We start from the raw sequence: 16,886 nt of genomic DNA, 5'->3' as shown, positions 1-16,886 counted from the left end.
CCAAAGGCGTAAAGAAATGGCTTAAGTTGGATAAAACAAGGTGCTCAGATGTGCTGCTAATTAAGTGTGGGTAAATCGTGGGACATTGCAAGCTGTCTTGTGAATGTACTTATTCTGCTGGTAGAGTACTCTCTCGCTAAGAAGATGCCCTGGGTGGAGATGACGGTTCCAAACTACTCGATTGTGTACTGGTGACTAGCTGCACCTGTACTACGTGGTTTTGCACTGAACTAATGAAACTTGGTTGGTATCCCTCAGCAGATGTTTTGAGGTAGGACAGGAATGTTCCAAAGTGAGTGCCTGTCATACGCAGTATGGCGCAAATAATTTATCAAATTCTTCAGCTCCTGACATGTAAATCATAAAAATTGGTGGGTTTCTCATGCAGCTAAATTTCAGTAAGACCTACGATGAAGGTGTATTTAGAACGAGAAAATTGAGAACAGTGAGGCCTACTGGGCATTTGAGAAGTTTCCCCGCATCGCATGTACAATACTTCCAGTGATTGATTCATCTGTATGTTCCAACCAATGACGCCATGTACTCATCTGTGCGTAAGGATCCGGTCAAGTTAAGCCGATATGAGTTCACCGATCAGTGTATCATCGGTGCCCACAGAGTGACTATTTTGAAGTGAACTGTCAGCTATAACACAGTAACGTCTGTGGGCTCTTTGTAAAAGCCAGAATGGGCTCCTTATTGGGTCTGGAACCTTCGTTGTCTTGAAGAAGGACTGAGGTGAAACGAACTTCCGTTTTTTCAAAAATCGATGCAGAGATTTTCTCGCAGATGGCATGGTGCACCATAAATTTTCTATATTCACCAATTACGTTCATCTGAAGAGTAGTAACAAGGCGATTCCAAGAATAACGGGGTTCGCAACTGTAACATTTTCGTCCAGTTTAAATGGGGAAGTTTGTACCACTATACCGGGTACTTCTTACAAGAAGCCGAGTGCTCATTTTCAGGGTGAACTTTTGTTTGGCTGCTTGAAAAGTTCTTGTTACTTCCAATCCTGCTTCTTCCTTAGACAATCATCTGAGACATTGAAAGGTCGCTCAGAACCCGAGGATTTTGAGTTACATCGTCTGGACGGTCGTGTATAACTGCTGCAGTTTCCTGCCACTCCACGTTTTCCCTTGCAGACTGCTCCGTTATGCGTATGTGGGCACATGGTATTTTACTCTAATTTATGATTTAAAAATCAGAAACTTTGAATATCTCGGATTTTAACTCGGGTATTTTGCCATCCCAGGGCTTTCGAACAACTCGACTATGGCCACCTGAGCAGAACGAAGCCCGTGTGAGCACAGTTCACTTAGTCTAAAAATCATCTCGTAATAGAACTTGTCTGATGGCATCCAGAATGCATCAGTCGACCGAACTAGTGTCTGCTTTTATCAGAGTTTGCCCCGTTTAGTTGGTGCTTGATTTGAGCTCTACAGCATGTCTGTTAAATACTGATCTCTCTTCAATGTGGCCTTCTTGAGCCAGACAAATTCCATTCGTGACTATTGAAGGATGGTTTATTCAGATTATTTTGACAAAAGCTCTTCTAAATCGTACTCGTTCTCGCCCGAAATTAAATGACAGATTAATCTTTCACAAATGAAAAAGTAGACGCACACAGCGTTCTCTTTAGCGCGACCTTGGTACTGAGGTGTACTCACAACTGTTTGCTTGCGCTAGCGTATAAAGTGTTTTCCCTAGCAACCTAATTCGGGTAGCTACAACTTATGGGTTCCCAAACTCACTCCATTATGATATCTATGCATGTTGTCCAGCGAATTAAGGAAAATCCAGTCAAATTTCGGATTTTTCTCGAACTTGACCAATAATGATCTTTCAGCTGTAACGCTATTTTGATGCTGGCTAGTTGCAATGTTATCCAAAGAAAGCACGAGAACCGAGCTACTGTCCGGTTGCCCAAGCTCAGTCGATATGCAGAGGTTGGGTTCAAACCACGGACTCAACCACTGAGCCACGCCTAAATCTTGGACTATACTACGGCATGCAGTACGCAAAAAGAATGCGGTATCTTTCCTTATCTTCCACAGGAAAGGAGCACTCAAATTATCATGTGTTCGTGCCTAAGCGATATTTCCCCGATATCCCGAGTGTATGAACAGATCACTCGGTTAAACGGGTGATATCCAGTTTTCTTGATAATAAATGCAGAGGCGGATAAGGTGTACCAAGTCGCATACATAAAAATTGAAAGATGAACAAGCGATATGTGTCAGTTACAAACTCACATTGGTTCCCTGTGTCTTGCAATACCGTGGCACTTGATGCAGTTAACAGTTCCCTTTTTCCTGCATAAGGATAAGCCAATTGCTGAGCAAGCGATGAAAATTCAACCTTATCAGTTTGTGTCAATATACTTCTCATGACTGTTGGCGATTCTGTTTCTGAAGAAATTATATTGACTATCCATTTAGTTTTGGGATTAAGGGTGATGTTCTCGTTCTTAACAAAATAAAGCTACTCTGTCTTCACAGAGGTTTCTTGTGTGTATCAAATAGGCTGGCCATCACAATGTCAACCGGAATAGCTGACTCCCATTTCCAACAATTCTGGACTCGGACATTCATTTGAAACAGAGGTAATCACACTACTGCTGAGTAGTTCGTGGTTAAGTTTTCAACCATCAGTCGGGATGTCGCGGGTTCGAAGCTCTCTGAGCCTCGCGAGATGAGCGCTATTTATGATTCCCAATAAGGATGAAATATCTGAGTAATTTTTCTCGATCTTTCACTAACAGGACATGCACTCATCTACTGCACGAACGGCACTCGTATGAGCAACACTCGTTTATAGTGATAGAAGCGGAAAATGGGTGCAAACAGGTGAGACTATTACCTAAATTCATTCCCTGGAGAAACCTCTATTCGCATATGACATACACGCTTGCGATCTGGATCATCTCAACTACACTTTCCAATATTGTGGATGGTATTCACAATAAACAACCATGTTTCTCCATGATTGCTATTAGGTTAATCCATATTCCAGACTACTGACAGGTCAGTGGTGGTCACGTGACTGCCTTAGTATTGTGTGCACTATCCTCAATCTCTTCGTCCAAGAGAGACACAAATCTGGCAGAGTTGGTCACACTTCAGAACCGTTTTCAACGAATATAGACAAATTTTTTCCTGATGAATATTGTAAGAGATTACTGTATCTCATCAATGGGTGGTCCAAATTCCCTTACATTAAGCGTTCTCAAGCCTTGCTCACGATTCCGGGATGAGCGCCGTCAGGCACACAGTGACACACAGTGACCGTCCCGGAGGAAATAAAGCTTGGTTAAAATCTTGTCCGCTTCATTTATGCAGCTTCAACCTAAATAAACGTTACTTCCAATTCAAGTTTTTTCGCCATCTGGGCTTTTAGAATCGTCAGCCCGGCTAGTGCTGCGTCAGACAGAAGCCAAGTTTTGCCGTTGACAAATGCGTTTTAGTCAAATAGAATATTCATAGACTAGTACAGCTAGAATTTTGTGCTTAAGAAGTGAACAACAGATGCACACAATGGAAAAATAGTGGGGTGAGAGAGGGGGAGTTGTGGTCAGAAGTTGAATAGAAGCGGAACGTTTTCGCCAACGGTGATGTCCCAAAGGACATTGAATATTCAGCGTGTACATTTGTGGCATGGGGCAGGACTGGAAAACAGCCGATATAGCATTTTGATACAGTCGGATCGGCAGAAAGTACGTCTTGAATTTTCAGAGGAACCTTCGTCGGAACAAGGCACCAGACACAAGAAGACCGACGGGTGTCCACATAGCCTTCAAGTCAAATTTCATTTTGAGTTTGAAAAATTCATTTAAAGTGGAATCCATACCGAGGGAAAATATCATCAGTCGTGATGATAGCTTATGTCATAGATGTCCGATTTGGTAGAAAAAACAAGTAGGCAGGAAAGGAGATATCGATAAAGTGGTTTCATACATGATATTGAAAATTTCAGGAACTTCATTGGTGTTAGTTTATTCTTGCATAGAGATGGGTTCGCATTTTAGAGAAATAAATTACTGATAAAACAATGAAAACCTGTGAAAATCATCACGAAGCAAACAATGAGGGGATGACTGAAAAAATAAACTGGATGACATCCAACTTCGATAAAAACCCATGTGCAGTTTTTGTTTTTGATTTTTTTAAACGTATACTGATTATGGTAATATCAATAATCACGCTCTGCCAGGTTGATTCGAAGTTGCTGATTCCCTTTCATCCGATGTTATCAAACAAAAATGAATGACCCAGTCCCACGGCCACAGGTACAAGCTCGCTGAGGAATACTGAGCATACGGAATTTGCCATGGCAATCCGCTGTCCTCAGAGCTCTCCAACGAGTCTCAATATTAAGTAATCCGGTACCAGAACACCGAAATCCAAGCTCTTCTCGCATGTAACTTGGGTAACACGTGACACATATCTGCTGTCCTTGTTGCAAAAGAGCCGAGTGGGTTGTCCAAGCTTGTCTCCAATCCTCAGAAGTTCCAAATTCCGCTGGATCATCGTTTCCGAATCTACTTGATCTAGTAGATCTCCGCACACGTCTGTGGGCTGCCGGCATATACGGATTACGGTTAAATGTGTATATGTCTTCTGGAGTTCTGCCGTTCCGAGAAGGCCATCCTTGGTTTCGTCGACCCCAAGCGTAGTCATTCGGTCGTTGGTCGTACAATCGACTCGGTCTGTTGTAGTGCCAGAGGATATTGTGCATTTGACAAGCCGGATTTGTGTGTGTGATTTCGTACACCGCGCAGTAGCTGTCAATGCAAAGAAAAGATTTCAGATGAATAACTACTGAGGAATGAATTATTATAGTCATTCTAATTGAATATGCAGTTTGCCATTTCCAAAACGAGTCTGTCGGCTAATTACGATAGTCCAGTTGATCGCATTTATGGATTAGTTTCTTTACATCCAGAGCATACATTATTCTTCCGGTTATATATTTTACTATGGAAATAGTAATCAACCATAAGTGACTGATCAGTCGGTGACGTTTGTCGTTTTAATTTCACCCGAACAGCTGACATCAAATCCAACACCATCCTTCTCAACTTCACTCAGCTAAGCTTCCGAAATTGGAGTTTTATTAGAGTTCTCGTCCAGTCAGGCTCGTGTATTCTGGGTCCCAATTGCCTTCGCTTGGAACAGTTCTTCCCCAGCCCGAACTCGAATAGGCGGACATGTGGTGTATGAGGACTTCAAGATGAGAGGGATGGGAGATAGATTACAATAGCCCCTGGCCGAAATCGCCCTGAGTGCGTTACTTAGTTGGATCGAGGTGAGATTTATGACAAAATAAATGTGACCCTGGATCCACCTCGTGAAAGTCATTCACATTTAAACTGATTCCTTTCGCCGAAATTCACTGGTATCAAGTAGGCGTTCCAGGACATATTTACGTGATCGCATGGTGACCAAATAGAAATATAATATCTGAACATATCCAAATAAGGGAACCGGGTAGCTGGACTATTTTATTACCACCATCCTTGTAAGCTGTAGAGGGGTTGACACGAGTAGATAGCTCAAGAATGACAACTTTTTTAAATAAGCTTGCATGTTGAATCAACAAATGCGATTAAAATTAATTTGCTGGGAGCCAGAAACAGAAGTAGCTTAACCATTTCAGGCATTTCTGGAAAAAATCTGCTGTAAACGAAGAGCGGTAGGTCAAGTTTCAGCTCCTGGATTTAGCAAAACAATAAGGATTGTTTGAGCACTTTGAGATAAAAATGATAGAAACAAATGTCCACAGTCATATTAGATCCCTTGTGTTCTCGTCTCCCTCTATATTTTCCAGTATGGCTTGATTACCAGAGACCGCTTGCTGATAACAGAGCCGACGTTATCACCTGCCTGTCGGATACGGTGGAAGCAGTACCCACAGCAATCTACGAAGCCACATTTGCGAAAGCCTTTAGTCTATAAGCAGATAACAAAATGGAAGCATTATTTAATAAAATGCCATATCTTATTCGTCATCAGAGCTTTTTAGGAATTCCCGATATAGTATAAACGAACCTGTGCTTTATGACTAAAAAACCAATGCTACTCTGATATGACCTTGTCCAATGTCATGAAATGCCTTCAAGATGAACATGTGAATTTTGTTGTACACCAATTAGGACGTCTTGAATTTCCATGTGGGTATCTCTGTTTTAGCATTTTTTCTGTTTTCAAGACAAATTCAACCACATGATGACATTTTGCACTTTTAATGAAATTATTCATCCAATGTGAAGAGTGCTGTGATTGGGTCTCGACCTTTAACTTAAAATACACCATCACTATCATAAGATTTTTACAGATGAAAACAATCATATATTTGTCCAACTGCGCTTTTTATGAACATCAAGACTTTACTAAAATCCAACAATAAACTGGAATCTATGCCGGAATGTGAGTTAGCCTTCCCATAATTCGGAATGTCCCTCGCAGTCTGTCAAGAGTTGAATTTAGGGAATCCTGCTGCAGCTTGCTTCCGGGTTATATCTATTTTTTGGAAGTGTAACCTACCTGTCATCATAGAATCAGTCTATTTAAGGACGGCTTGTGTGGTTTGCTAAAAGCGGTTCGGTTACTCCTCATACTCAAGCCTGTCTGGCTAAGACACTTTGTCAAACAGCTTGACCTCTCCCGCCACTTTGTAGTCCCGGTTGTCAGTCTAAAGGCCTTCTGCTAACAGGATGCTGAATATGGATTTACGTTGCATCCAACCCCTTCATCCTGTGTCCACCATTCACTTACACAGAGCTGTTTCTCGTCGCAGACGATCAAGTGCATCCGGACGCTTAAGCTTGAAGCTCCCAGAAAAAATGCTATTGCTTGGTTTCATTTACTTCTGATTGAGATATTTCTGATGCACATTCGGATGGGGGAGTTCATTGATAGCGGAAGTCGTACGTACAAACAGTATATAACTTTTGCTAAAATGTACAGTTCCAGATTAACCAACAGACTTCCCTGCACGAGAGTTGGGCATATGTTTACCGTTTCAGGTTTCCTTCAGCCGAAAGAGCTAGAAGGACTGTGAAGCTATCTCATTCTTGTTCGGAATCATCCGCGGTGGGCATTGCACGAAGCCACATAATGATTCGACTCTTGAAGGAGGAAATTTCAACTGAAATTTCAAGCCCCCCGGCGATGCTAACAGAATGTACCTAAGTTGCTGAGATGTGAACAAATCCGACGAGTTTCATGGGTCCTTCATCCGTAAATTCTTCACCCGAGGATTAAGTTAGCATTTGACGAGTAATGCAGCTTGCGTGATTACAGGATGAGTGGCGCTTTTTTGATGCTTGGGTGCCAGTGAATCGTACTGTTCGTGCTCAAACGTTGTAGTTATAATCCACCAGTCCGGAAGTCGCGAATTCGAATACCACCGAATCTTCGTGAGACTCGTACTGGTGTTGATGCTCAATAAGTTGAAAACAGCTGCATAGTGCTTCTCAGGTTTTCAGCAACAGCTGACTTAATTTGTAGATGCGACCTTGATTGAAACTTCAAGATCACTCAAGACCATACAGTTTGCGTTTGGAACGGTCGCACAAACGGATTCAGGTTTCCAGCTTTGATAGTTTAAATAAGCAGAGAATTTACAGGCAAAACTCATGAGATCACACAACACATCATGTGGTAGTTGGTAGTGTATGCTTTAAAAACATTTGTCAACGTAGGTAGCTGTCAGGTGTGTAGCACTTTTGTCCTCATCTGTCGTTTGAAAAGAGTCCATCCTTTCCCTTGTTGGCTCAGTCTGAACATCGCAGAAGACGTTGAACGCACTAATGCCTCTTAGTATGAGCATTCACCAATGCATATCTTCAATCTGGTCGTTAATAAACGAGGCAAGCGTTGCAGGACCGTTCACGACTGGTTGTTGTGCATTTAAAGCCAATTTTAGCTTAGTACCGTGCCATCCGAAAATCCAATTAAGAAATAACAGAGTCACTCATTCTTCAGTCGTGTAGTGCAGGTCATGAACTGGTACTGACGTAGCCTCAAGTTAGATCCAGAAACCCCCTCACTAGTAGCAAAAAGTACAGTTACTCTAACCTTAAACAAAGCGTCGCCTGTTTTTGGTGGGCTTCACTCCCGAGAAGGCAACACTCAAAAGGCCAAGCAACTTGATGGAAAATGTGGTTGAATCCTGAATGTTATCACGCCTTGAACACCCAGGCGTGTGAGTAAAGATTTCGTAAGTAGCTTAGATGTTATAGACAGGGTCCAGAACTAAAAGATCAAAGAAATTATGTATATTAATACCTTTTCGCTCTGCTTGAAATACTGACCATAGTGGGTTACACTGAAAACTTAACATCGTCAAACGGGAATCTGAGTGATCCGGTGATGTATTCAAATTTAATACCAATGCTCGTTTTCTACCAAACTGTCGGAGACACCATGTTGCAGATTCTTTGGTAGTCCCTCCCTCTAGTACAAATTATATGGTCTTCAGTGCCAAGACCTTGGAAAAAGGATCATGCCCAAAGTGACATTTTTCATCGAGACAGAGCACTGAACCTCTGACGATATGAACCTATTAGCGCGCGGAGTGCCGTTCATGTACCGCAGTCTGTGATAAGGTTGGTCAATGTTGGTTGATATGCCTAGATGAACCGGTTATCGGTCACTACATGCTTGCTGTCCACTCAGGCGCACAACAACAGATTTTGGCGAAATTTCTGCCACCGAATTTCAAAAGCAGGTGATTTCTTATCAGTTTTGTTCAAATACCAACAAGGTATAACAAATTAGAACATATCTCAACGAACCCGAAACCCGAATACTGGTTATTTATGGCGTGCTCTTTATTAATACCACTAGCCAACCAAATATAGTCGAACAAATCAAAGGTTCTGGATTTTGTACTAGATTGGAATTTATGTTCAGACGGAGGAATTTCGGTGACACTAAAGACTGAACCGTAAAACATCTATCAACTATTTTCAATTTCAAATCTGTCTGCTACTTCCAGCTGAAGCGTAAAATTTAACGGCTGTTTTCAAGTTTTCTTCGATATCCGAAAAATTAGGAATCCCATAAACTGTGGGAGAAAAAAACACCCTCACAGTGATTTTTTGGTTTAAGTCTGCTGCTAGTGAGTTACGTTCAACGTCGCATTGCTTTTTATGCCCGTTTTGAGCGAGTTAATGCACTCTTTTGGTTTGTGAATGTTTTGAACTTTTCTGCATAACATATTGTTTGATTTTTCTATTGAAAAGGGGTATTCCCTTACTTTTTGACTTGGGGCTACTCCTCAGCAAACACAAATTGTCCTGTATACTTGAACTTTCCAAGAGTCGGCCAGACTTGTTATGTGGAAATCAGTCTACACTCTTACTTGGTCAGCATTAAGCCCTGCTTTGAGATGAAGCTATTTATCAGCAGTCAGAATGTCTGGGATTTGATACAGTCGCAGACTCGGAGTAAGAAATTCATTTAAAACTCATGCACACAACTAATCGTTATTCGAGTAACTCACGGATCGGGCTCCGGTTCTTCCGTCTTGTTCTGTTGGATGAGTCGACCGAGGTAGAGTTTACGTCGTTCATCAAAACGCATATCCCATCGTCTGGTCAAACGGAGTACGTCGCTGCGCATCGGAAGGAGGTGGGCGACTTCGGCTGGACAGCAGAAAACAACAAAAAATCGGAGTAAGTCTTTCGCAGTTATGCAAGCATGCTGAAAGCGGACCATTTTGCTGGATTGACTTACCATCAGACTGCAAAGACAGGAAAATGATGAAGTTTGGTGCAGTACAATGCATACCATTAAGCGTCTTTTGATCTTGATGGTCTTTTATTAGTTAGTGAATCTTTTTCAACTAAAACGCCAAACGGCACATGTTCCGTAAACTTGAAGAGATCAGTCAAATTAGTCAGCTCGGAATAATGGAAAGAGCAAGGTGTGGTCGTAAGGACTGGAGCCTGGAACCAGAAATTAGCCTGGTGTTTTGTCGCACCTAACGTGACTGGGTCGGTCTGACATGGAATCTCAACAGAATGTGTTGTCAAAGGCTCAAGGGAAGACAATGAACAAAATAGTCAGTTAATTTGCGCCCACCGTATTCTGGTGGATTACTGGTAACACGCTCGTCTAGTACGTCGGATGTCCAGGGTCCAAACCCGTATACGGTTAAATTTATCCATACTGCTTTGATCCAATGAGAGCGAAACTCGAGCCGGTTGTTTCTTTCTCTTTATGTAGATTCACCAGGGTAACTGCATTGGGACAGCAAGAGGACTGTTTAAACGAGCGTAAAATGAATGTGAATTCTCCAGACCTCAGAACCACCAAAGAACCACAAGGTGTTTGAAGGATTCTTGCACTCCAAAAGTCCTTTTTTATACTCCCCCCGCTTTGACTTGAAAGTTTGCAGTTCTAAAGGACTAGTCTCAACATTGAAAGATAACTGCCAAATAAAAACAGCAGTCAACGCAGTCGAATACGGTCAGTTTCCAGCGCCAGTTTTACCACCTGCAAGAATCATTCTAGCAAACGGACTTTGTACCAGGTGCTCGTCAGCCGTCATTCCACAGTAAACTAAATTCTGTTTCCAAAAGCGAATAAATTCCCCACGACTCAGCACCTCATCTGTGTAGAGTCTTACTATGGTTTTCCCGCAAGCCATAATCCTGATAAAAAGGCACTTCATACTCTTCTCTCAAATCATCCCTTGTTAGAAAAAAGAACGTTGAAAAGGAAAGAAAACGTGATTCTTCCTCGTTTGTCTGCATATCCACGTGTGCAGAAACATCGAAGTGCATTTTAGGAAACACGTCCATTCAACTTTGTTAAGAAAAATCGAAGAAGGAGGACATTCATAAGCTGTCCCACTCGATGAACAAAAGACTGCAATAACTATGGCCTACCCCGTCCAGCCGGTTTTTTCGATAAGGTTATACCTGATAACGTGTCTCGGTAGGTAAGGATATGTACAAATCACAATCTACGTGTCGCCAGAATGTCAAAACCTTCACAGATCCCAACAAATTCCCGTAATCGATGATCAGAACCCTCAGAAATCTCATAACAGATTACTTATAAAAACTTCGTTAGTTTCCAAACAGCAAACAAGATAACAGTACTCGGTCTACGCGGAACGTCTTCAGAACGGCCTAAGGACAGATTGTTTTGCAAGGATTCAGAATTAAGAAGCTCAAGACGACTTATCTAATACACAGAAAACCTGTTGACCTGTTTTCATCCGCGTACAAACACAAACAAATCACGCATTTTCGATGTAGGTTGAAGAGAATGAAAACAGCACTCATTTTCATTACCAAGACACTTCAAGTTATGTCTTCTCGTAAATAACAGCCTCATTTTGCTTCGATATTTTCAACACGATAATTCAACCAGTTGACTTGTGCCAACAGTCTGTCCCGATTTCGCTCTACGCAGTCCTCGCAGGCACAGTCTTTTTCCTACAACATCCAGCTCATTCCTAGTGGTGCTTTTTCCTTGGCGATCATTTACATATCCATTCACCAGAGGACTGGGTTTAATCATGAATTCACAAAAACTGGTAAACCATTTCAAATGCACACAACTTTTTTCCAAGACAACCTGAAGACAACACACGGCGTAGATTTGGCTCCTTTTTTTCCTCATACACTGTATAACTTTTGTATTCAAGCCCTTTGAGACCGGGATTGTGAAAAGTGACAGCAAAACGATTGTCTGTCTCTGAGTGAGTAGCATTCGCTTTGCCCACACTCAGGTGATAAATGTGTGACCGGGTGAACTGATGATATCCACATAACTGTTTACGAAAATTCCTCGAGCAACTTGCCACGCTAGGCGAACCCACCAATGGGCAACTGGTCTACAACCAGCTGACACTCATGAACTACTAATATTTCCGTGTATTAAAAACTCCTGTAGGACAATCCACTCAATCTCGGTTTTCTCGTTTCACTGGTGTTGGAATCAAGGATAACGAACGGCAAATAAGTTTACCAGGGAAGGTTATTCCAAAACTTAACAGCGTTGATGCCACTTACATCGTACTTGGTTCATGAATGGAATCATCAAAGTTCCGGAACGCCCAACACGTCGTGATATGCATTTCGTCCCCTGACAAGGCATGGTTTCTTCAAGAACTGGGCAGTGACGTCCTCCGTTCACCGCAGGGTGGGTAACACGCCTTCGTCGAATACGAACTCCAGCGCCACACTGGTGGTTGCACTCGCTCCATGGTCCCCAATTGCTAACGGTGCAGTCGATCGCTATGGAAAATAAGTGAAAATCCATTAAAAACCTGTGGAACAGCGACAACCAGTTGATATGCACGTAAGTATCACTTAAATTTGTTTATCTTGAATTGTAAGTGAAATATACAGCCCACGTTCAAACGTTTGTTAGAGCCGTAAGACATGAGAGCATCCGAGGTATATAATGACAGTTTTCCCTCGAGGAATGCTGCGACCTTCGGGACTCAAGATTATGTGAGCAAAGTTCAAAGAAAATAAGATGATTCAATCCAAGATCACCAGCGTTGTTAACGAAACTTCTAGATTTTCATCTGAAACAAGCATATTTTCACTAGTTTCTGTTCAGATATATGACTCTGCAGTTAGATCTCGGCTGCTCTGTTTTCAGCTCAGATTGCCAGTTGAGAATGTGGACTCACTGTTGCTGAAAATAAATGATAACCTGTGCACCTACAATCCAGTTGGATTCGTTCTGATAATTACGAGAAAAACTTGACGTTTCTTGCGGTTCATTAGTGGTTTTATGGAACATGTTAATCCTGAATAAAGTGCGGACACACTTCTGTAGCCTACTGCCACAAAAAGGACAACTTGGCAACTTTTTCCGCCGAATACCTGTCATTCCGTCTCAGCCTTAAAATTAAAGGTCAAATGATAACCGTTTTGTGGTCAAGCTTCTGATGATGCGGATGAATTACAGTAGGTCAAGCAAGCTTTTTAATCCACTAAGTTTTGGATATTAAGTGGATTTTTATGAAAGCAAGCTCGACCATACGCCGAGTGTTATTTCACATCAAGACGGTTGTGCAATCGAAAACACATCTGATGGATCTAATTTACATAAAATATCAGTTTAGCGTGCGGTCAAACGTAGCTGTGCACCAAGCCAAAAATACATATTTAATTTGCATTCGAAACCACCCAAAAAGCTTAGCTGATCTCACGCATACGTCATTAGGTTTCTGTGGATTCACTTCCAAAAGAGGCCTTCATTATTCATAAAATGAATCAACCGAGGACATCTATTAAAAATTCCAGTGAACTTGGGCTCAGCCAAAGATGCAGAGTGCTTACAACCAACTGAATCTTTGTGTTAGGTCCATACAAACCTCGGGAAGGGGGAACTTAATTATCCGGCCAGGGAGGTTTTTGTATAAGATATATAAATAGCTAGCTTCCGAATAGGATTTATTGGTTAACGGTAGTCAAAACGAATGAAGCATGCACATAGTGAAACGTCACAGATAACTTGTGCGAGCTCTTGGCGCCCGGTTGAATAAAATCTGTAGGGGGCAAACGTGCAAGGCTTGTTTCAAGTCATTGGCCTTTCTAAACATGAAGGAACAACAGTGGATACTTGCATTAGTTGCCTGTTTATCAATGAGATACCAGCGGCATCTGTAAACTCCTTTATATTCCAGTAAAGTACCGTGCCTCCCAGTACAGCACTACGCAAAGGTTGTCAGAAGCAGTCCGTTAATCCACGTTCAAGACAGCATAGGATGCAATGGCGATTAATGATATGGTCATCGTTAGAGAAGCAGTCAATGTAAAATATGCATGCGTGTTTCAACAAAATTACTCAAATGGTATATACGCCTACGTAAGTTTTAAATCCCNCGCAAAGGTTGTCAGAAGCAGTCCGTTAATCCACGTTCAAGACAGCATAGGATGCAATGGCGATTAATGATATGGTCATCGTTAGAGAAGCAGTCAATGTAAAATATGCATGCGTGTTTCAACAAAATTACTCAAATGTTATATACGCCTACGTAAGTTTTAAATCCCAGGGTTTATCATCAAAGTTTAGTTTTTGATACCACTTGTTCATGCATTTGGATTTCTCAAAGAAACGAATGATGTGGGGGGGGGGCTTGAAGATTTCAGCTTCTTATTCACTTGCTTTAATATAGTCAAGTCCAAATGAGTAGTATTCAACGGGATAGCAAGCAATCGAGTTTTTTGCTAAGGCTTGACCGTAATACTGAACTTTTTCGTTGCTTTGGAACCGCATCAATCAATAATTTTATGCTCGGCTGATACTCGAACAGTAGACTTTGGTTCTGAAAAGGCTTAACAAATATGTAACAGCCTTTCGATGCCCGAATGAAGATGACAGATAAGGTTTGGTTTAATGAAACAACCTCCCATGTAGTATCGCAAATCTCCCATTGCTGCAGTCTCACAGCCGTACTGAATAACCACACCCCAAGATGAAAAGCAAAGTAGATGGAAAATCAAATTTCCCGAATTCGCGTAGCCGTCCCAAGCAGTCAAGGACAAATTCGTACTCAACAGAATGAAGTATTATCTCGAAAAATAATGTCGATTGTGTGCTGTAATTCTAACCAGCTCGCTCTAAAGACCCGAAAAGCATTCTATAGCTGTTTCATTCTTATTGGAACTCGTCGCCAGAGAGTTTCTTAGCCACAGCGACCTGGCTATCTATAGCTGTTTCATTCTTATTGGAACTCATCGCCAGTGCAGACCCAAGAGAGTTCCTTAGCCACAGCCACCTGGCTCTTAGGTTGAACATTAACCAACGGGCGGCTGACTGGCAGTTCAATTAGCTCTTTCTTAGACAGGACACTGACTGTTCGAATAAAGAATTCCGAAACAACTTCACAGGCTACTGGTCGGGAGACCACGGGTTCAAAACACCCTACTGGAGTTTCGTGAGGTGCGCAATTTCGATAATTCCCAAAAAGGATGAAACAGCTTCCGGGCTCTTCATCATAGAGATCGCCTTTATTCACAAGACGAAATCTCCACTAATAATCAGACGGTTTTGGGGAAGTCGACTTGGCTACTTATGAATAACCAGGAAGAGCCAACACTAACTGCTACTGAAGTTAATACGTCTATGATTATGACAGGAGAATCATATTGATTATGCACGCTGTGAATAAATGAGTTTTCAAGAGCTATATGCATATATCAGCCAAGTAAAACACTGAGACGTAACATGGGTGTCAGTTCTGACAAAAAACGATTCGCACTGGCCAGTGCGTCCGTACTTGGCGTGTTAAACACCTCTATCCACATTCAGATATGTAGCCCTGGTTAAATGCAGACAGCTTGATGTACAGCCAGATTGGAAAGAAAATCCTCGTAAGTTACCCTAGTTTTATGGATGACAGTCAGTTAGATTCTGAGAACTTCGAACGATAATGAAGCTATCGGAAATACCGAATAACTTGTGTCAGAAACTAAAAGTTAAGCAAGGATAACTCGCGTTTTTGCAATAGACCTCTGTCGAGTAGATTGTTTGAAGTGCCTGCGAAGTGAGTCTTCGTCTCAAAAATCCTAGGACGGAGAAGCAATCAGGAAGGAAAATGTTAGATGTCAGTATTGACTGGACACTTGGCTTGAAGGGGTGACCTGCTTTAGACTCTCATTTGATGTGTGGCTGATCAACCGTATCAAGAACTGAAAAGTGCGTGGATTCCCCTACTGGAATAAAGTCTTTGATAGGCGGCATCGTTGGCGAAAGAGGACTACAAGGTTAGTAAATCCCTTGAGCACAGGAGAATACGGTTTACATTTATGATGCCTCGCGGTCCTGTTTTTCAGCGTTAGTGGCTTTTGCATATTTTCATCGGACCCCAGAAAGAACTGGTAACATGAAAATTATCCCACCGACAGATTTTCACTTAAACTCGCTTGAGCGACTGAGTTTCTAATGAAAGACGCTAAATAGGTTGGCCCTGGTTTGTAGGACTTTTGACGACCTGGTATCGGGCTAGAAATGGACAAAATCAATTTGTTTACTGGTATCTCACACTTTGTACCACAAATAATGACATAGAAGTAAGTGTCTCATCGTTAGATCACCTAAGCAAACTGTCTGATCCAATCTGATGGCAATATACCATTAAATGTAAGATATTTAATAAAAGAAGACAATAAGCGAACAATGTTTCAAAATATGATGGCTTTTCTCAGAAAACTGGGTGCTCGCCTCGTGCAATTGCTTGAACGCAACGAAAGTTCACCGGAACGTAAGCCGATCATTGTACTAAAGAGTTTTAGAAAGCTTTCCTCCAAGGTCCCTTGTTCCCTCCGTGTCCAAGTTAAGCGCAAACAAGTATTGTTTACATTTGTACGAATTGTTTGTGTCCATAGGACTTCATAAACACGGGAGACCTACGCAGTTTTATGAACGACAACTCGGCCACGTAGTTGGCAACTGGGACACAGGCATACATTTAAGCACTCATTACTTCGGCGCACGTTTTACTCGTTTTTTTTGCAATCAGGTCCACAGCCTCAATTCGCACACGTTAGTATGAAATCAAAAAGTTCAAATATTATTCGTATTTACACAAAAGCGTTTTGTTGTATATACTACATTACATTAATATTAGTAATACTTGACTTCAAATATTCTATATTTTTACCAAATGATTGCTGGAATTTATCCACATTTGCAGGAATTTTTGAAGTGGTCTATCAGTATGTTCTCTATTACTGAGTAGTCTTGTTCAGATGAGGAATCCAAAGTGCACCAACAAGGAACAGGCTTTATTGTTTCCTACCCAGTGAGCTTGTGAAAAAGTTTTCACTGATGCGCTACTCATATGGTTACTGAAAATTCTTCGACAGTCACGAAACCCGATCGGGGCTGTCGAAGAATTTTCAG

The 16,886-nt window shown here is 41.7% G+C and overlaps 1 protein-coding gene across 1 annotated transcript in view; it reads right to left on the bottom strand.

The window, feature by feature from the left end:
• Positions 1 to 3,444: 3,444 nt before the first annotated feature.
• The window catches only part of T265_10826 (hypothetical protein), a gene marked incomplete at both ends in the record, with an annotated part of 28,159 nt that continues 14,717 nt past the window's right edge, over positions 3,445 to 16,886 (bottom strand). The window contains 3 exons of the mRNA XM_009177305.1: positions 3,445 to 4,783; positions 9,511 to 9,652; positions 12,035 to 12,259. Of these exons, the coding sequence (XP_009175569.1) occupies positions 4,252 to 4,783; positions 9,511 to 9,652; positions 12,035 to 12,259 (899 nt within the window). The remainder of the gene's footprint in view (positions 4,784 to 9,510; positions 9,653 to 12,034; positions 12,260 to 16,886) is intronic.

The sequence above is a fragment of the Opisthorchis viverrini genome (assembly GCF_000715545.1).
Source record: "Opisthorchis viverrini unplaced genomic scaffold opera_v5_412, whole genome shotgun sequence".
In the NCBI taxonomy this organism is placed as follows: Eukaryota; Metazoa; Platyhelminthes; class Trematoda; order Opisthorchiida; family Opisthorchiidae; genus Opisthorchis; species Opisthorchis viverrini.
Note: the sequence above shows the minus strand (reverse complement) of the source record. Positions and strands in the feature narration are given on the sequence as shown.